Consider the following 21,220-nt stretch of genomic DNA (forward strand, 5'->3'; position numbering starts at 1 on the left):
CAAACAAAGAAGGAACTGTTAGCAATAGAAGTTCTCAGCTTTATCACTGTAAGGCACATGTACATTTAACATATTTGATTTGGTATAATAGAAAGAGTTTGTTCATTCTATCGGTTGGTCCATCAAAAGGTAAGCCCCCATATGCTTCATGTATTATATTTTCGCCACCATTAAGGCAGGAGTCAAATTCAAATCTCTGATAATTTATTTTGTATCCAAATGGTAAAATCAAGTTTAACGATAGTACAAACAAAATATCAAAATTTGGTTATTAAGGAATACTATTTCCGTTTTAAATTTATTGACGCGCAAGACTTTGCATGTAAAATCTCATCGACAAATAACTATTTAGGGATTAAAATATCAAATAACAACAAATTTGTACACGCAACTTAAACTCTGCTTAGATTTGATAATGAGATAAGGGTCAAAAACACACCTCAATTTTTATTTTATTTTTAGTTTTATACCTAAACTATCAGAAGGTTGAGAAAACTATTGAGACTATCACTATCTAGTTTGCAAAACACACCTCAAATTATTCTTGAATGACATGTGATCTACACTCTCCATTTTATATAAAAATGTTGCCAAGTGTTGTCTACGTGGATAAATAATGTCACAATGGCACCTACATGGAAATTTTAAAAAAAAAAACTATTTGTTTTAAAAAACAAATTGAAAAATAATAATTTTTGTAAAAAAATATAATCTTGGTTTTCGTTTTCCTTGTGATGGACCGGCTATAACAGAGTTTCTCTTATTCGTATTAACAGCTACTCCAAAATTCAGTATCTTCCCCCGAATTAGTGATTAGACAGGATTCCTTTGTCCAGAATAAGAAGTGGTGGGTCAATTTTCATAAATTTCATAGTAAATGTGAAATACTTATACAAATAAAAATGCGGGAGAGATAAAAAAGATGCAGGGTCGTTTGTCTGCTTGGCTAGTCAAGCATGGGCTAATTCATAGATCTTTGGGCTTTGATTACCAAGGAATAGAGGGTCCTGTACCTACGACTCAAAATTTCCTTGCCAAGCTACATGAAACAGATTTCCGGAAGAGTCTTACCACTTGGCCACGCCCCATTTAGATTTCTATTCGATACTAATAAAGTATATTGCTGGTTTTGTTTGTTTGTCAACTCTAGTCCAAATATCTATAGAATAATCATCCTCTCCACGGAGGTAAATCTTTGCCTGCTAGGCAAGAGGATAGCAAGTTCCAAATTCTGTCTCGGTAGGACATGTATTTCTATTACTATGAAATTCATAAATGAAGTAGTTAATGGTAGGGTCGAGGAACCCTAGATGCCGTCGGAGTAAAGGATCGTCAACAAGGGTGTTCTAGTGCGTTGTAGATTCTTATCCGGGGCATATGACGATTCTTTCACGACCTGGGGTGTTAATTTACCGACTAAAATATCACCCGTCTCTACCCAAGATCCCAGCATCACAATTCCATTTTTGTCTAAATTGCGGAGTAAATAGGCTTAAAAAATTATAGGTAATTAAAAAAATAGTTTAAAAAATGGAAAAGTTATTTTTTTTTAAATAAGAAAACAGATTATTTAGTTTTCAATTTTAAAAAAAAAAATCAACTTTTCCATTTTTTTAAAAAAAAAATCAACTTTTCCATTTTTTAAATCTTTTTTCTTTCCTGAAATTCTAAATTTTTTGATATTCTTTTACAAAATATATTATTTTTTTCATTTTTTTTTTTAAAATCCAGATTTTTTTTTAAATGCTGATTTTTTTTTTATAAAAAAATTTATTTTTAATTTCCATGTAGGTGCCACCATAGCATTACTTATGCCATGTGGACAATTTTTTTGAGAAAATTTCAGCTTCACTTGCCTTTTGGAGAGTGAGTTCACACATTTAGTTTAGGTGTGTTTTGCAAACTAGATAGTGATAGTTTAGGTAGTTTTCTCAGCCTTATGATAGTTTAGGTATGAAACACAAAAAAGTGATAGTTAGGGTGTGTTTTTGACCCTTATCTCTTTGATAATCTATATATTGTCAGCGTATAAATATTAAATATATTTGAACCACTATGTGTTGAGATTAATCAACCTTAGAGATAACCATAGATAACAAATATCTTAAGAAAGGAAAAGTTCTTAAATTCGAAATTGAACAACTATCTTTAAAAAAGGCACAAATCACCTTAGTTGTAACTCTTTTTTTCTTCTTTTTTTTTTTCAATAAAACCACTGAAAAAGCAAGAACTTGGAAAATCTAACATAACATAAAGTAAATACATGAATAAAATGATAATTGAAACCCAAGTTCTACAACAGTTGCTAGATTATACTTGAGAGAATACTAGAAAAACTAGTTGAATACCAGTTAATCCTTTCATCCTTCATTTTTCAATCATCAAATAGCTTTCAGTTAGTTCCAATTCAATCTTGAAAAATTGCGGGAACATTTATCCCAATTTGAGCTCCAAATCTGGGCCATTTGGATAATTGTAACATTCTAATCGGAGCTCCAAATCTAGGCCATTTGGATCATTGTAGTTATGCAGATAATTTTGTTGGAGTAAGAACAAGTATCTTTCAGGGTCTTCCTTCAAACGATCAATCATATTGGATATCATCGTAATCTGTTAGAAAAGGGGAAGGAGAAGAAAAACCTATGAGTGATAGTATATTGAAAATTACTATGTTACTCAGAGTTTTAAAAAGTACTACCAAGTGCATGTTGGATCCTTCAAAAGTAATGTATTTTTGGAGGATCCGACACAGATGCGACAACAATTATAAAGAATCCAAGCAGCATTAGAAATTAATAGGAAATGGAATTTCACCTCTTCTCTTAATTTAGCATTTTCATTTTGCAAGTCCTGTAAGATTGTTCGTTGTTGCTCAGGATTGTTGCAAGTAGCAAAAAATCGTTTCTTCAACTCGAAACACATCTGCAAGTTCTCCAAACGAATCTCACGTTCTTCCATATCCCTTTGGGCCTGGAATTAATGTAATTTGATATCACAATTGAACATATATATATAGTTGACCTTTTAAATCTAAAAAATTAATAAATAAACAATGAAAATTATTCTTTAAAAATAAAAAAAGTGACTAAATCATGATTGTTGTGATAACACTGACGGGAGTAGTTTAGTAGAAATTTTCGTCGCAAATAGAAAATTGTATGAGAAAATGTTAGACTGGGGTTTATAATTTTGGTTATTGCAAACGTTTTCTTTTTACCCCTCCCTAGGAGCTTCCTCTTTTTTGCTCTCTTGGTGTCTCGAACCCACAACCTTAGGGTTGGAGGTCAAGGGTCACTACAAGAAAGTATAGAAATCACAACAAAAAATTTTATATTTGGCAACAACTTAGTTTTATTATAGGCAAATGATTGTTTTGTTGCCAAAGAATTTAATTTTGTTGCCATAGTATTGATTATTGTTGCAAAAAGTACTTTTGGCAACAAAAAAAAAAGTTATTGCACGTTATTGCAATAACAGCCGTTGGGAAAAGTTCATGCAACAATTTTTTTTTTTTGTTGCAAAAGTACTTTTTGTAACAATAATCAATTTATGACAACAAAAAAAATTTGTTGCGAAATATTCTCTTTCTTGTAGTGGGTGCTTATCACTTGAGCAACCCCCTCTTGTCTTATTGCAAACGTTAGATGGCAATCTAATTTGTTGTATGTAATTAGGTTGAAAGATATATAAGCAAACATTAGACCCAAATTTAGCAACTTAATGTTAGATAATGAGCAATGAAGATACAGATTTCACCAAAAAGAATCTTAAAGTGTCACGCGCAGGTGTCAATCCCTCAATCAATTAGCATATTTTGAACCTTTGGTTGTGCACTGAAAGCTACCTTTAGTCAAGAGAATTATAGTCAAAAAAATATTTAACCTTCATATATACACAATATAATTTTTGGGAGATCCTAAAAAATTTACAATAACTCGAACCTGTATGTAGCATCTTTTGTTATCAAACCAAATTTTAACTTGTGTTGTATCAAGCCCTATCTCCTCACTCAATTGCTTTATTACATGATTTTCTGGGTCTGGTATCTGACTAAACACCCTGGTCAGAAAATAAAAAGTTATAATGAGGAAATTAATTGATAAAAACAAAAAGGTAACAGGTAATTAACAATATTTTTCCCAAATTTTTTTTTTCATGAAATCATATTATTTCATAGGCTACCTAATTATTGTTTTAGCTGTTCTATTTTACTTTCTCAAAATTAACGAAGTGAAAAATGTAAATCTGTTAAATGATTAGTAGAAACTGAAATGGACGGAGAAAAATAAAATGGGAGATTTAGCAAACTATAAATCAAGGAAATCATATACATAGGAAAAATGAAAATCTTATATATATATATATATATATATAAATAACACACAACAACAATAACATATACCTAGTGGAATCCCACAATGTGGGGTCTAAAGAGGGTAAAGTGTACGCAGACCTTACCCCCACCTTGGAAGGTAGGGAGGCTGTTTCCGAAAGACCCTTGGCTCAAAAGAAAACAAGGCAAAAGCGTCAGATACGGATAAACATATCAAAGCAATGTGAAAATGAGAAATAACTAGAGCGAAGGAGGCATGATAAAATAGCCTGTAAAGACAAGACCCAACACATAAAAGCAGGAATCAAAGAGCAATAAACGCTAGAGCAAAACTACGCCTACTAGTGCGAAAGAAAAAGCGAGACTACCTACTAGCCTTCTATCCTAATCTGAGACCTCCACAACCTCCTATCTAAAGTCATGTCCTCGGTAATCTGAAACTGCTCCATGTCCTGTCTAGTCACCTCTCCTCAGTACTTCTTTGGCCTACCTCTACCTATCCTAAAACCGTCCATAGCCAATCTCTCACACCTCCGCACTGGGGCATCTACGTCTCTCCTCTTCACATGCCCAAACCATCTCAACCTCGCTTCCCGCATCTTGTCCTCCACCGTTGCCACTCCCATCATGTCCCGGATGTCTTCATTCCTAATCCTGTCTCTCCTAGTGTGCCCACACATCCACCGCAGCTAAGAGTTCTTGACTGGCCAACACTCTGCCCCGTACAATAGGGTTGGTCTCACCACTACTTTGTAGAACTTGCCATTAAGTTTTGGTGGCACTTTCTTGTCACACAGCACTCCGGAAGCGAGCCTCTATTTCATCCATCCTACACCAATATGATGTTGATATCATCGTCAATATCCCCATTCCCTTGTATAATAGACCCAAGATACTTGAAACTTTATTTCTTTTGGATGACCTGGACACCAAGCCTTACTTCCACGTCAGCCTTATGAGGTACGCCACTGAACCTGCACTCCAAGTACTCTGTCTTGGTCCTACTCAACTTGAATCCTTTAGACTCTAACGTCTGCCTCCAATCCTCTAGCTTAATGTTAACTCCGCCACGAGTCTCGTCAATCAAGAATATGCCATCCGCGAACAACAGACACCATGGCACCTCACCTTGAATATGTCGCGTCAATCCATCCATCAACAAGGCAAATAAAATGGCTAATAGTTGATCCCTGATGCAAACCCATTCGAACTGGAAAGTGCTCTGAGTCTCCTCGTACAGTCCTTACCTTGGTCTTAGCTCCATCATACATGTCCTTGATCGCTCTAATGTACGCCACAGGTACACCTTTAGCCTCCAAGCATCTTCATAGAACCTCTCTTGGCACTTTGTCGTATGCTTTCTCTAGGTCGATGAATACCATGTGCAAGTCCCTCTTCCGCTCTATATACTGATCCACCAATATCCTAACAATATGAATGGATTCAGTAGTAGAACGCCCCAGCATGAATCCCAACTGGTTCTCCGAAATAGACACGCCTCTCCTCACCCTCATCTCTACCACCCTTTCCCACACTTTCATAGTGTGGCTTAGCAGCTTGATACCTCTATAGTTGTTGCAGCTTTGAATATTGCCCTTATTCTTATACAAAGGAATCATTTTACTCCACCTCCATTCTTCGGGCATCTTCGCCATCTTGAAGATGAAATTAAACAACCTAGTCAGCCACTCCAACCCTGCCCTGCCTACACTCTTCCAAAATTCCCCAGGAATCTCGTCAGGTCCAATCACTCTTCCCCTGCGCAATCTATGAACAGCCCCCTTAACCTCATCGACCCTTATACTCCTAAAATATCCAAAATTGTGGCGCCTCTCAGAGTACTCCAAATCTCCTAACACAATATCTCTGTCCCCTTCTTCGTTCAAGAGTTTATGGAAGTATGACTGCCATCTCCGTCTAATGAGAGCTTCTTCCATCAACACTGTGTCATCCTTGTCCTTGATGCACTTCACTTGATCCAAGTCGCATGCCTTCCTCTTTCTCTCCTTGGCAAGCCTGAACAACTTCTTATCCCCGCCTCTGTCCTCTAGTTCTGCATAAAGGCGTTCAAAAGCTGCCATCTTCGCTACTGACACTGCCAATTTCGCCTCCTTCCTCGCGACCTTATACTTTTACCTATTCATCCGCTTTTCTTCATCATCCTTCATGTCTACCAACTTCTCATACGCCTGCTACTTTGCTTCCACCTTACCTTGGACTTCCCCATTCCACCACCAATCCCCTCGGTGCCCACCACGGCGACCTCTTGAGACCCCCAGAACCTCTCTAGCTGCTTCTCTAATGCAACCGGCCGTCTTATCCCACATATTGTTCGCATCTTGCCTGCTCTCCCACGCCCCCAAAGCCATCAACTTTATATATATATATATATATATATAAAATTAGTAACCAAATATGAAATAAAAATATTTTTAAAAATTAAAAAAAAAAAAAAAGGTTAAGGGTCAAAAACACACCTCAAGTATCACCTTTTTTTAATTTCCTACCTGAACTATTAGGTGTGAGAGTTTCCTACCTAATCTACTACCAACTAGTTTGCGAAACACACCTCAACAATCAGTTGTTCACCTTACCTACATGAACTATCATATACTAGTTTGCAAAATGTACCTCATTGAAAGTAAACAACTGATAGTTGAGGTGTGTTTTGCAAACTAGTTGGTGATAGTTTACGTAGGAAATAGGAAACTCAAAAAGAGGTAATACTTGAGGTGTGCTTTTGATCATTATCTAAAAAAAAAATGTATAATAACATGAGTCAAGACATATTTATAACGGACACTTTCGTCAGAACTCCATCGAAAATGTGAGATTTTGAATATAAAGTTCGTCAAAAACATTTCTGACAAGGCATTTTTTACGGATTTTCACAAAAAATTGCCCATTTTTAGTAGTGAGATGCACAAAATTAGGCTACGATAGATACCATAAAGAACATCAAGAATGAGTAAAAACCTAGAAGAAAAAAAAAGACAAAAAATCATTCATTCAACAAACTTACTCTTCTAGTTTCTCGATTACTCGTTCAAAAGAATGTCGATAAACCGATTTGTTTCCATTCTCTTGGCCAGAATTTGATCCAATACTTTCATCACTTTGAGAATCCATGAATGAGAGAAAAATGAAACAAGAGAGCAAAATAAAAGTGATTAACAAATCAAGTTAGCTCTGAGCGAAGAAAATATACAAGAATAATTCACCTTAGTTTTGAATTTATTGAGTCTTGAAGTGAAAAAAGAATCTTAGATTTTTAAGGACAGGTATTTAAATGAACTGAGATTACATAATCTAAGTAATTATTCATTAATAACAGAGTTTGAAGTCAAAAGTAGACAGTAAATATTCAATTATCTGCACCGGGTATTCACACCTAACAATTAACCTAAAGAGGTAATTGGTCATAAAGGAAAATGAATAATTATTTAGTGCTTAAAATAAAAAAGAAGAGCTTCTGTTCGGTGGAGTTTTTGGTGTTGCCGTTTCTGAGATTTGAGGGACTTTCCTAGTATTTCTGATTTATCTTTTTCTTTTTCATTTTACTTCCCATAAAATGTAATTGCCAAAGTTCGTTAAATATTTGACGAAGGTTAAAAGTGATCACTTTCATCAAATTTAGAGGAATCAAATTGTTGAGGAGTAATAATTATAGGCAGGTTCTGAAACTTAACTTGATGAGTACGACCTTTAAGATTCTTATCACTGAACTCATCGTACACTTAAAATTACGAATTTAAATCTAATAGTTGTTGAATTATTTGTCAGTTTTCATATATAAATATATACTCCGCATTGAAAATATTAGGTAAATTTAGCACCGAATCACTAGATCCGCCCTGGCTAATAATTATTCTCATTTGTATTTTTTTCTACAAATGTACGTTAGAAATTACTGAATTTGTTAGTAAATTTTGTAATACTCTTATCCTTTTCCTAAAAGAGAAAAAAATACGTTGACCATGCTACTTTTGCTAAATACTATGTATGATAATATATATTTCACGTCAAAAATACTGAATTCCAATCCGCGCTAAGTAAGAATATCTTCATTTCTGCAGGTTTACATAAGCCTAACCTACAGTAAATTCCAAAATTGAGGTTTTTCTTTATTTGATTTTTCATACTTTTATATAACTATGAAGACTTTTTAAAGGAAAAAAACACAACAATAGATCTCAACGAAGGCAAGGTAAGAGAAGCATGATAGCAATTAAATTTGAAAATCAGAGAGTCGCAACTATTTTATTAGGTAACTCATAAGTAAATTTGCTCCTCCAAAGAGAGGTACAATTATTTTATTTTAGCAATAACTAACTTTTTATTCTAACTGCTGGGAAAATAAATTTGACGGTGAAGCACACATGATATGTTTTAACTTAAGAAATCAGATCATCATTCAGTGACAACGAAACCAACTTATCAGCAGGATTACTGCTGAGAAACATTCTTCAGAACCTTTGCGCTGGTATTTTATTTTGTGGATTCTTTTAACGACTTTGGATTAAAAAAAGAAAAAAAAAACTTTTTCCCCTTGCTACAACAATTTTGTAATATTGCAATCTCATTGAAAGTTTCTAAGTCCAACTCTACTCTTTTTCATGTATTTTCTTCATGAAAATGACAACCCTCAATAAAATTCATTCTGCAAAGTAAAAGACACAAATAAAGTAAGTAATCTTTAGGATTTACATTATATACACCGGTAGAGCAAACACTTTCTTACGCTATCAGTGAATTTTTACCTTTGATAGCATGTTAGTTATTATCTTTATCAGATTATCAATTAATGTTTATTAACAAACTTTAGTTACAATTACCTAATAAATGAGATGATTAAATAAATATATATTATTCACTTGTTAAAGCAAAAAACTTAACTCTAATATACGAGATGAGATGAAAACTGACCTCTGCTTTAGTTGGTCAATCTCCTTGGAAAACTTTTGATTTTCTGTACAAGTTGAGCATGTTGGAATCTTAGTACTTTCACTCAACAATTTGTGTTGCATGAAGAGCATTTTTCCTTATTTTAAAATAAAATAAAAAATATATATATATATAAATATATCTGTGTGTGTGTGTTTCTTTTTTTTTTTTTTTTTTGGGGGTGGGGGGGGGGGGGGGGGGGGTAGGAATTGGGTGGACCCCTACTTGTATATATCACAAGAAAATAATACATGGAAGAGGACGTAAACATTTGCTTCCAATACAAGATGATCAAGATCTTGAAATATTCATATTTTAAAAATACATTTGAAATTTGACAACTACTTTCCAAAATGGGGGTAACCAAATATGAATTTAGAAAGTAAGCATTAAAAGACAACTACTTCCCAAAGAGCAAGTAAGCATTTAGAAAAATTTCTTTTAAGATTTTAACCATTAAAAGAATAGTTTGTGTGACTTTATTATTTTTACTATATGTTATTCATATTGTTGGCCACAGATTTGCACGCTTATAGAAAGACCCAGACCAGTGTAACAATGCAGACAAGTATGACAAGTCTGTTGCTCCCTGTGACTGTAACAATTATGCAGAAGTAAGCAACATGGCCTCCCCAAATGGACTCGTTGATAGTCACTGAAATGCTCAAAAATGGAGGCACTACCAACCTCAAACTCAAAGAATTGATTGATGACATTCTCAGAGAGATACCAATGGTACGTGCTAATGTAGATTTTCTTCACTGCTATAGGGAGGCTAATTATGGGGCTGACCTTTTAGCTAAATTGGCGCCTCCGAGTGGAAGTTGCACCTTCTACAATTCTTTAAATCATTTTCCAAAAGAATTGAAGGGAGCCAATTGCCAATTGCCAATTGCGGATCCAAGATTTTCACTCAAGGGGTTCGAAAAAAACAATAAAAGCTAAACATAAAAAAAAAAAAAATTGTCCCTAGGAATTGAACCGTGGACCCTGGAGAGAAATTTGAACACCCTAGATCACTTGAGCTCAGCTTTTGCATTTGTTTAGTGCATTCAAAATTTATATATACATAAAACACAGAAAATTTATCCTCTATATATAGTGGGATTTTTTGCCGAGGGTGTTCACCCCTCCCTTCCCTTTAAATCGCCCCTGGAAGGGACTATGTCAACTTGACAAATGACAATTCCCAAGTATAAGGAGGAGATATATATATGAGTATGACAAAGATTATTTTTTGTTAGTTAATTAGATGTAATGTATGGAAGATAGCATGTATAACTTAGTCTCTTCCTTTTCGGAGAATGTACTTGTTTTCAATCTCTTTTTGGAGGTGGAGATAAGGTCCATGTCCCCTCTTTTGTACACCTTTTGTAGGAATAGATATGATAGGAGTCAAGTCAAACTATCCATATCAAAGGCACCTAGCAGGAGGTAATGGCTTAAAATAAAAAAATAAAAATCTCAAGCAAACAAAGGAACTGTTAACAAAAGAATTTCACAGCTTTATCATTGCAAAGGCACACACTTAAAGTCTTGGTTTGTTATGATAGAATGAGTTTGTTCACTCTATAGGTAGGTTCAGTGGCGGAGCCAGGAATCCGACTAAGGGTGTTCAGACTATAAAGTAAATAATTTTTTTTCGATGAGTGGGTGCACCAAAATTTTTTAAATCAAAATAAATAATATTTGCTTTTGTCAGTCCCTTCGTAATTTGTCCTGAGAGCATTATTCGATCACTAAAACTTGAAGAGCATTGTCCAAGCACTAAAATTTGAAATGTGTTTGAGCTTTAACTCACTAAAAGTTTTAGTCGAGCAAAGAAAATTACTCAAGGAAGTCCAGTAAAGAAAATGATCAAGCACTAGTAAAAATGAAAAGTTAAAAGGTAATAAAAGAATCAGAGAAGAGCGAATCAAACAATCATCTTTTGACGGCGTCCGACAAGTTTTAGACGATGAGGTTTTAAACAAACTTTCTTGAGTAATTAAAAATCAAGTCAAATGTACTTTATTTTTAAATAAAATTAATAAAATTTTGGATCACGTGGTGTGAAAAACATCAATAAATTTAAATACAATATTTTTGTAAAATATAATCAAGCAATTTCAAGTATATTTATTAGTACTATATTAATGAAATCACAATTATAATTATTTTTATTAGATTTAAAGTTAATATTGAGTTGTAACTTTAATTATCAAATTTTCTCATAAGAAAAAAAATGAAAAAGTATGAGTGAAATCTTTCTGATTTATTATTTTAATTAAGACAAACATTTAGAAAGAAAAATTAAAACAATTTGGCAATATAAGTTTGCCTTTGAGTTGACAATGAACTATTCCAAATAAAATGTTGGACCCTTGTTTGGACATTATCCGACACTCCTGAAAAGAGCCTAGTGCTTGTGCTGAGTTTTTAATGTAAAAAAGATAAATAATTGCTGCAGCGAGGAATTGAATCTGGGATGCAATACTAACTTTGAACACCCTTACCCACTGAGTTGTACCACACAATTGTTCAAGGGTGTTTCATTGTAAAATATTACAAAATTTTACCTATGTATCCATTACAATTTTCCAGTGAAGGTGTTCGGATGACCACCCTTGGTATAGGATGGCTCCGCCCTTGGGTAGGTCCATACGAAGGTAAGGTAGGAGTCAAATTCAAATTTCTGGTATTTCTTCTTGTATCCAAACAAAATATCTACCATTTTCTTGTTTAAGCATAGAAACAGTACATGCAACTTAAACTCCTATTAGATTTGATAATCTATATATTGCTAGTGCATAAATATTAAACATATCTGAACCACTAGGTGTCGAGACTTTCTAAAACCGTCTTCTTTACCTATACCTGAAAAACTTAACTAGAATGATGACAATAAGAAGAGAATATCAACCTTAGAGATAACCATAGATAACAAATATCTTAAGAAAGGAAAAGTTCTTAATTCAAAATTAATTAACTATCTTTAAAAAAAAAAAACACAAATCACACTAGTTGCAACTCTTTTTTCTTTTTGTTCAATAAAACCACTTAAAAAGTAGGAGCTTGGAAACTCCAACGTTTTTTTTTTTTTTTTTTTTTCTAACAAAAGAGCTCAGATGCGCTTGGAAACTCCAACTTAACATAAAGTAAATACAAGAAGAAAATGATAATTGAAACCCAAGTTCTACAAAACAGTTGCTAGATAATACTTGAAGAGAATACTAAAAAAACTAGTTGAATACCACTTAACCCTTTCATCCCAATCTGAGCTCCAAATCTGGGCCATTTGGATCATTGTAACATTCCAACCGGAGCTCCAAATCTAGGCCATTTGGATCATTGTAGTTATTCAGATAATCTTGTCGGAGTAAGAACAAGTACCCTTCAGGGTCTTCTTTAAAACGGTCAATCACATTGGATATCATCGTAATCTGTTAGAAAAGGAGAAGGAGAAAGAAAAACATATGAGTGATATAGTATATAGAAAATAGCAATTACTAACTATGTTACTCGGAGTTTTCAAAAATATTACCCAGTGCGTGTTGGATCCTTCAAAAGTAATGCATTTTAGAAGATCCAACAAAAATGCAACAACATTTATAAAAAAATCCAAGCAGCGTAGGAAATTAATAGAAAATGAAAGTTCACCTCTTCTCTTAATATAGCATTTTCATTTTGCAAGTCTTGTAGGATTGTTCGTTGTTGCTCAGGATTATTGCAAGTAGCACAAAATCGTTTCTTTAACTCGAAACACATTTGCAAGTTCTCTGCATACAATCTTTTGTTTTTCAAATGAATAATCTCCCGTTCTTCAATATCTCTTTGGGCCTGGAATTAATGTAGTTTGATATCACAATTTATGTATATATTGGTCCAAATATAAGAGTAGTTGACCTTTTAAATCTAAAAAAAAAAATGAAAATTATTCTTTAAAAAATAAAAAACTGACTAAATCATGAATTTTGTGACAACACCGGCAGGATCAGTTTCTTTTTATGATATCTGCTTAGTAAATGACCCTCTTTTAATGTCTCGTGAAACTTATGAATTTCTTAGACTATGATTTAAAGATCTCTTTTGAGTTTTTTAGCAAACTGAAAATCTTATGAGAAAATGTTAGACTGGGGTCACTTGAACAACACCCTCTTGTCTTATAGCAAAAGTTAGAAGAAAATTTGATGCGTTGTCTGTAAGGATAAAAAAGATATGAGCAAACATTAGATCCAAATTTAGAAACTTATGTTATATAATGAGCAATGAAGACACAAATATTCACCAAAACAATTTACAAAAATTCTTAAACTCTCATGCGCAGGTGTCAACCCCGCATCAATTAGCATTTTATGAACCTTTTGTTGTGCACTAGAAGCTTTTTGTGAAGAGAATTCAAAAATTGCAAGATTATTAGTCCAAAAAAAAAATTAACCTTTATATATACACAATATAATATTTTGACGACCATCAAAATTTTATAATAATAAGAACCTCTATAGAGCGTCTTTTGTTATCAAACGAAATCTTGACTTGTGTAGCATCCAGCCCTATCTTCTCACTTAATTGCTCTATCACGTGATTTTTCGATTTTGGCATTTGACTAAACACCCTGGTACAAAAAATGCTAAAATGAGAAAAATGAATTGATAAAAAGCAAAACGGTAATAGGTAATTAACAATCTTTTTCCCAATTTTTTTTTTTTCAAGAAAACATTCTATTTCATAGTGTACCTAATTATTTTATTAGCTTTTCTATTTTACTTTTTCAAAATTAATGAAGTGAAACATGTGAATCTGTTAAGTGATTAGTAGAAACTGAAATGGACAGAGAAAAATAAATAAAGATTTAGCAAACTAAAAACCAAGGAAATCAGATACATCACAGGAAAAATGAAAATCATATCTTTTTTTTATATAAATAAAAAACCGAATCTCAAATAATAACATTTTTAAAAATTTAAAAACAAAAAATTTGTATAATAAAATGAGTTAAGACATTTATCTCAAATCCTTAGAGTACACTACTAAAAACGTAGATTTGTAACCGACGGTTCCGTCAGAACGCCATCGAAAAAATAATATTTTTACAGAAAGTTCATCTAAAACATTTCTGACAGGCCATTTTTTACGGATTTCATAAGAAATTACCGTTTTTAGTATGAGATCAATGCACAAAAGGCTACATAGACACCACAAAGAACATCAAGAATGAGTTAAAACCTAGAAAAAATAAAAACGATAAAAAAGAGAGACATAAAATTATTCATTCAACAAACTCACTCTTCTAGTTTCTCGATTACTCGTTCAAAAGAATGTCGACAAACCAATTTTTTTCCATTCTCTTGACCAGAATTTGATCCAAGACTTCCATCACGTTGAAAATCCATGAATGAGAGAAAATAAAAGTGATGAACAGACAAAGTCAATTCTGATGAAAGAATATAGATGACTTCACCTTAGTTTTGGTTTTATTGAGTCTTTCAAGTGAAAAAAAGTGTGACCATTTTGAATTTTTGTGAACAGATGTCTAAATGAACTGAGATTATGCAATCTAAGTAGCTACTCATTAATAAGACGGTTTGGAGTCAAGACTAAACAGTAAATATTTAATTATCCATATCAGGTATTCATACCTAACCAATAACCAGTAATTAACCTAAAGAGAAAATTGGCCATAAAGGAAAATAATTCATTTAGGGTCTGTTTGGAAAGCCACCTGGTAATTGGAATTGGTGTAATTACTAGGGTAGTAATTACACAACCTAGTAATTACACAGTAGTGTAATTACAACGACTTGTTTGTTTGTCATAACGTAATTACAGTGTAATTACAAGCGTGCTGTTTGGTTGCACAAGTGTAATTACACAGTCAGTTTAATTTAAAAATAAAATTTAATTATAAAAAATTTAAAATTAATATTTAAAAAATATTGCCTTTATAAATAATATTAAATTAGTTATTTAATAACACATTGTTTCTTGAAAATATATTAATTAATAATCATATATTTGTAACTAATATTGTAACAAAAATAATTGATATATATATTTTTCAAATTAATATTGAATTATAAAACTTAAAAGAAGACTTTTTTTGTGAGAACGTCATGGATTGGACGTTTGACAAAAAATTAATATTAATAAATATAATGCCATAACATCATTCAGATGTTTGACACAAAAAATCCATCAAATGTAAGTGAAAAATAAACAACATGCAATGTGAAAGCAAATAACTTAAAATTGAAAATATAACATAAATTCAAAATCCAAAAGAAAAAGTTCAACATAATACTCTTATGTCAAATTCCAACATTACATAAGTAAGTTCCAATGTAGCTTAAGTAAATAATTCAAAAGAAAGGAAAAATATAAGTTTATAACCCCATTCACAATGAAATTATACTTTAATAACGTCACATGTTATATGTCAAGTTTGTTAATAACTCATTCTTTCCAATATTAAGAGGTGTAGTTTCAAATATTAGAATAATAACACGGTTATGCTAAATGAATAAAATAAAATAAAAAATACGAGCAATTACATGGAATCACAAGAAGTAAAGGTTGGGAATGAAAAGAAAGAAAATGAAAAATAAATAATATAAAAATAAAAATACATTTTAAAAAATAAAAATAATAAAAAAGTAAAAATAAAAAAGAAATTAAAAAAATAGAAATAAAAAAATATTTAAAATCAAAAAAATTAAAATAATAGAAATAAAATAAATTAAAAATAAAAATGAATTAAAGTAAAAAAATAAACAGACTAAAAAGTAACCCTGTAATTACAGGGTGTAATTACACCCAATTCTCAGCCCCCCCCCCCCCCCCCCCCCCTTGAGAATTGGAGAGTGTAATTACACCCAATTCCCACCTAACTGTGTAATTACCTGGTCAAACAAACAGGTCAAACTGTGTAATTACACCCAATTACACCCAATTCCAATTACCTGGATGGCTTTCCAAACAGGCCCTTAATTATTTAGTTTTTAAAATAAAAATGAAGTGCTAATCTGTCCGATGCAATTTTTGATATTGCTGTTCCAGAGATTTGAGGGATTTTGTTGGTGTGTCTGGTGTATCCTTTTATTTTTCATTTTATTTTTCATTTTACTTCCCATAAAATGTATTGAAGTTCGTTAAATATTTGACAGACACTAAAGGTGACAACTTTTGTCAAATTTTAAGGAATTGAATTGTTGAGAAGTAATAATTAGAGGCAGGTTCAGGAATTTAACTTGATGTGTTCGACCTTTAAGGTTCTTATCACTGAACTCATTGTACTTTTAAAATAATGAATTTAGATCTAATAGTTGTTGAAATATTTGTTAGTTTTCATATACAAATATATACTCCGCATTGAATATATTATGTTGGAATAAAATTTGGCACCAAATCACTATATCTGCCCCTGCAAATAATTTTTCTCATGTGTATTCTTTTTCTACAAATGTATGTTGAAAATTGCTGGATTTGTTAGTAAATTTTGTAAATACTCTTATCATCTCCCTAAAAGAAAACATCTACCATGCCGCTTTTGCTAAAATTCTTTGTACGATAATATATATTTCACGTCAAAAATATTAAGATTGAATCCCCGCTGAGTAAGAATATCTTCACTTCTGTGGGTTCACTAAATCCTAGCCTATAGGAGATTCCAAACTTGAGGCTTTTCTTTATTTAATTTGATTTTACATACCTTGTATAACTACAAAGACTTTAAATTAAAAACACAACAATATATATATTTTAACGAAGGTAAGTTAAGGGAAACATGATAGCAATTAAATTTGAAAATGAGAGAGCTACAACTATTTTATTAGGTAACTCAAAAGTAAAATCGCTTCCCCAAAGAGAGGTACAATTAGTTTATTAACTTTTTCCGCAGCAGTTGGATGGAAAAAAACATTGATGGTGAAGCACACAGTATATGTTTTAATTTAAGAAATCAGGTCATCATTCGGTAACAGTGAAACCAACTGATCATCAAGATTATTTGATTGCTGCTAAGAAACATTCGACTCTTCGTCATGTATTTTCTTCATAAAATTGACAACCCTCGACATAAGCCTGTCAAGTGAGCTGGGCCGGGCCATATAAATGGGGATCACATGGGGATGGGCCGGGCCATAGTTAGTGGGCCGGGTTGGGGCCGGGTTGAAGGAGGGAAAGGGGTGTCCGGCCCAGCCCCCTACCCGGGTAGGGGTACATAGTGGGTTAAGTGGGCCGGGCCGGGCCGAATTTTAATTATTTTTTGAAAAAACTCTAATACTAAAATTTATTAAGTTTGATACTTTAAAATCTAGTGTTGTCAACTTTATTTTAACCATGAAGTTCCTTAAATTATACTTTGGCCCTATTTTCAATCTATAAATACCATTCATTCTTCTCCATATTGTCTCACAATTCCCTACTCTCCTCTTTCCCTAAATTTCCCTCACAATTCCCTTCTCTCCTCTTTCCCAAAATTTCCTACTCATCTAAATATCTCTCTCTCTCTCTCTCTCTCTCTTCCAACTTCCAAGTTCAAATTTCAAAATTTAAATTTAATGGATAATGATAATCCTCCACCTCCTCCTAGCTCCAGTCCGAAGATCAATTTCAAGTCCGGTGTGGTTGCATTTTGAGCGAGTAGACGAGGAATATGTTAAATGTCAACATTGTGGTCAAATATATCTCCATAAGTTCGAACCGATTTTTGGGGGTACCGGGCCGTTACGTAGGCACTTGGACAAAAGGCACAAAATTGAACTTTGAAGTTTATCTCTTCTTTAAATTTCTCCATCGATGCTAGCGTTTTGAACTTTTCATTTGTAATAAGTTAACCGTTCAAGTTTGTATGTTTTGAATTTGCAATGTTATCAATTTAAGTTTGAAGTTTTATTTTAAATTACTTATGTAGTCTTGTATCACATTCTCAACTTTTTATAATTTTTAGCACTTCAATAGCCGTTGGGAGTCTTCATTCCAACAACATATTCAAGATATACACAAATATACCATTAACATATACAAGATATACACAAATATACCACTTAAATAATTTATCTTTTTTAAAAAAAAATTAATTCAAAGTGGGTCGGGCCGGGCCCCTGGTGGGCCAGAACCCGAGCTGTTGGTGGGCCGGGCTACCGGGCTAAATTGCATGTCCGGCCCAGCCCCCTAATTTTTTCCACTAGCCCAGCCCACCACCCTCTTACCGGGTTGGGGGGCCGGGCCGGTTATGGGCCGGGTTAGGTGGGATGGTCCCGGGCCGACCCGGCCCAATTGACAGGCTTACCTTGACAACTTTTCGTTCTGCAAAGGAAAAGACACAAATAAAATCAGTAACTTTTAGGATTTACGTTGTATAAACTGACAACGCAAACACTTCCTTTTGTTATTATCCTTTGAGAGTATGTTAGTTATTATCTTTTTCGGATTATCAATTAATGCTTATTAACAAAATTTAGTTTTTTTTTAAAAAAAAAATCCGCCGTAGGTGGCGTCTCCCTTGTATTGATAAAATCATATAGTACAGCAAAGAGGTAAGGGGAGCTTAGCTACCACCCCTCCTGGGGTTAAACAGGGTTACAAAAACTTCCCCAGTACTCGAAAAGTTGCAACAAAAGAATCATATGCCCCTTCCTATAATGAAGGAGGCATATGTAGCAAAAGAATAAGCACTATACTGAAGAACCATCCTTAGCGGGTTCTAAATTGTATCTTAACATGCTTGTGTCTGAACGATGGCATTTGGATTAAATCAAGTCTAAAGGGGCCAGAGCCTCTTTTGGGAGGTTATTACAAAATTTAGTTAAAATTACCTAATAAATGAGAGGATTATATACACAAATTTTTCACCTGTTAAAGCAAAAAACTTAAACCCTAATACATGTGATGAGATGAAAACTAACCTCTGCTTTCAGTTGGTCAATCTCCTTGGACACCTTTTGATTTTCTGTACTAGTTGAGCAAGTTGGAATATTAATCCTTTGATCACTCAGCAATTTGTGTTGCATGAATAGCATTTAAGTTTCAAACTTAATTCCTTGTTTTCTTTATTGATTTCCCTAGTATTGGAAGCACCATAAAATTTCGTAAATAATGAAAAAGAAATAGAGTTTAATTTATATACACCAAAAGTGTAAGAAAATTTTACATTGTTAGGTAATCCAAAAGATATCTACAAAGAGTTTTACCCTCCATAAAAAAAAGTGTGATATTTAGTCTTGAAAATAAGAACGATTATTTGTTACAATAGATATATCTGACATGAGATTGTAAAATATCTTTAAAGCATCGACAAATATTAGACAAGCTCAAATTTTACAGTGTCGGCAAATATTAGATAATCTCAAACAAATAACTACCAAAAAAAAAAGGAACTCCCTTGATAAGTTCTTGTTCTGAACTAGAACCCCCTTATGGAGAAGTCATTTTGGTTAAGAATAAAGAAGCTTTTTCTCTCTCCGTAGTTTGTTATATGACTTTCTTCTCACAAAAGAAAAAAAACCCATTAAATAGATTAATTTCATAATACTTACGAAAGGTAATATTACAAATGCATATTTTGAAATTTTTCCACATGTTAAGAAAATGGTAAGAAATTGATTTTTGCTGCTCAATTGCATGAGATTAATTGTGTTAAGAATTCATCACCAACTTAATTAATATTTAAGATATTTTGTGAAGAATCTAGAATAATTAAGGAGTAGAGAATAGGGAGGATCACTCTAGAATGGGAATTCTAGAGTGATTCTAGAAAAAGATATTTAGGAATATTCTAGAGAAAGTTATAAATATCTCTCTCACTAGATCATTCCATCTCCACCTATAAATAGAGGTGGTCATTTGAGTTGTAAGCAAGGAAAAAGCAAGCAAGAAAGTTACAAGTGATAAGTGAGAAGTGAGAAGTGTGAGAGCTAGTAAGAAATAGTAGAGAGAAACAAAGAGAGTTTCTAGAGTGAGTGCAAGAAAAGAAATTAGTGTAAGAAATTGTAAGACCGAAGCTGGTCCTTACTTTAAAATAATAAAATTCAAGTCGTGCGCAACTATTGTGCCCGACGATACTCAACGAGTGGTATCAGAGCCTGGTTGATCAAGAGAGGTAGCAACTCAAGGGAGACCCTACAAGCTACTGCGGAGGCTACAAGTCAAGAGGCACTGGTAAATGTCGGATTTTGCAAGCACTCTTAATAGCGTTAAGAAGCTCAACGCAAGCAACTACGGTGGAGCACGAGAATGCAATATTATTTTCTCGGGCAGGAATTATGGGATATTGTTGGTGGCTCAGAGACTACAGCACCAACTGATGCCGAAACAAAAAAAGATGGAAGGTTAAAACTGGAAAGGCCATGTATGCTCTCACTGTAACAATCGAAGATGAGTTCTTGCAACGGATTAAGAACGCCAAGACACCCAAAGAAGCTTGGGACACGCTGGCAACGATTTTTACGAAGAAGAATGATGCGAGATTACAAAGGCTTGAAAATGAGCTTTTGCCGATCTCACAGCGTAACATGATGATCAATCAATACTTCTCAAAGGTAAAATCTTTATATGATGAAATATCAAAATTAGATCCAGAGAATGCAATCACAAAGACAAGGATGAGAAGAATCATTGTTCATGGTTTAAGGCTGAAGTATAAAGGCATAATTACAGCTACAAGAGGGTGGGCCACAGAACCAACTTTATCTGAGTTGGAAAATCTGTTGGCAAATGAAGAAGACTTGGATAAGCCATTATCGAGTCTTTCTATAAAAGATGAAGATACGGCGCTCTTCATCAAAAGGCAAGGTTACCAAAAAAAGGATGAGGAGAGAAGCTCATTGCCAGGGGGAGACCAAAAGAATCAGCATCAAAGAAGCTAGCGAGCCAACAAGCAGGCAAACAAAGGTTTCAACAACCGACAAAGAGATAAGTGCTACAATTGCGGAAAGAAAGGACACTACGCCAGAGATTGCTGGTACA

The 21,220-nt window shown here is 33.3% G+C and overlaps 2 protein-coding genes across 2 annotated transcripts; both read right to left on the reverse strand.

The window, feature by feature from the left end:
• Positions 1 to 2,223: 2,223 nt before the first annotated feature.
• Positions 2,224 to 8,005, reverse strand: LOC132615653 (homeobox-leucine zipper protein ROC8-like). Its single transcript, XM_060330270.1, has 4 exons — positions 7,356 to 8,005; positions 3,942 to 4,059; positions 2,815 to 2,970; positions 2,224 to 2,610 (listed from the first exon to the last, which is right to left on the reverse strand). Exons 1-4 carry the CDS (start codon positions 7,460 to 7,462, stop codon positions 2,434 to 2,436), a joined length of 558 nt encoding a protein of 185 aa, XP_060186253.1. The 5' UTR covers positions 7,463 to 8,005; the 3' UTR covers positions 2,224 to 2,433.
• Positions 8,006 to 12,415: 4,410 nt separating this feature from the next.
• LOC132615821 (homeobox-leucine zipper protein PROTODERMAL FACTOR 2-like) lies at positions 12,416 to 14,786 on the reverse strand. Its single transcript, XM_060330411.1, has 4 exons — positions 14,543 to 14,786; positions 13,754 to 13,871; positions 12,917 to 13,096; positions 12,416 to 12,699 (listed from the first exon to the last, which is right to left on the reverse strand). The coding sequence occupies exons 1-4, from the start codon at positions 14,647 to 14,649 to the stop codon at positions 12,523 to 12,525; spliced, it is 582 nt and encodes a 193-aa protein (XP_060186394.1). The 5' UTR covers positions 14,650 to 14,786; the 3' UTR covers positions 12,416 to 12,522.
• Positions 14,787 to 21,220: the final 6,434 nt, after the last annotated feature.

Source organism: Lycium barbarum, chromosome 10, assembly GCF_019175385.1.
Source record: "Lycium barbarum isolate Lr01 chromosome 10, ASM1917538v2, whole genome shotgun sequence".
Taxonomy (NCBI): domain Eukaryota; kingdom Viridiplantae; phylum Streptophyta; class Magnoliopsida; order Solanales; family Solanaceae; genus Lycium; species Lycium barbarum.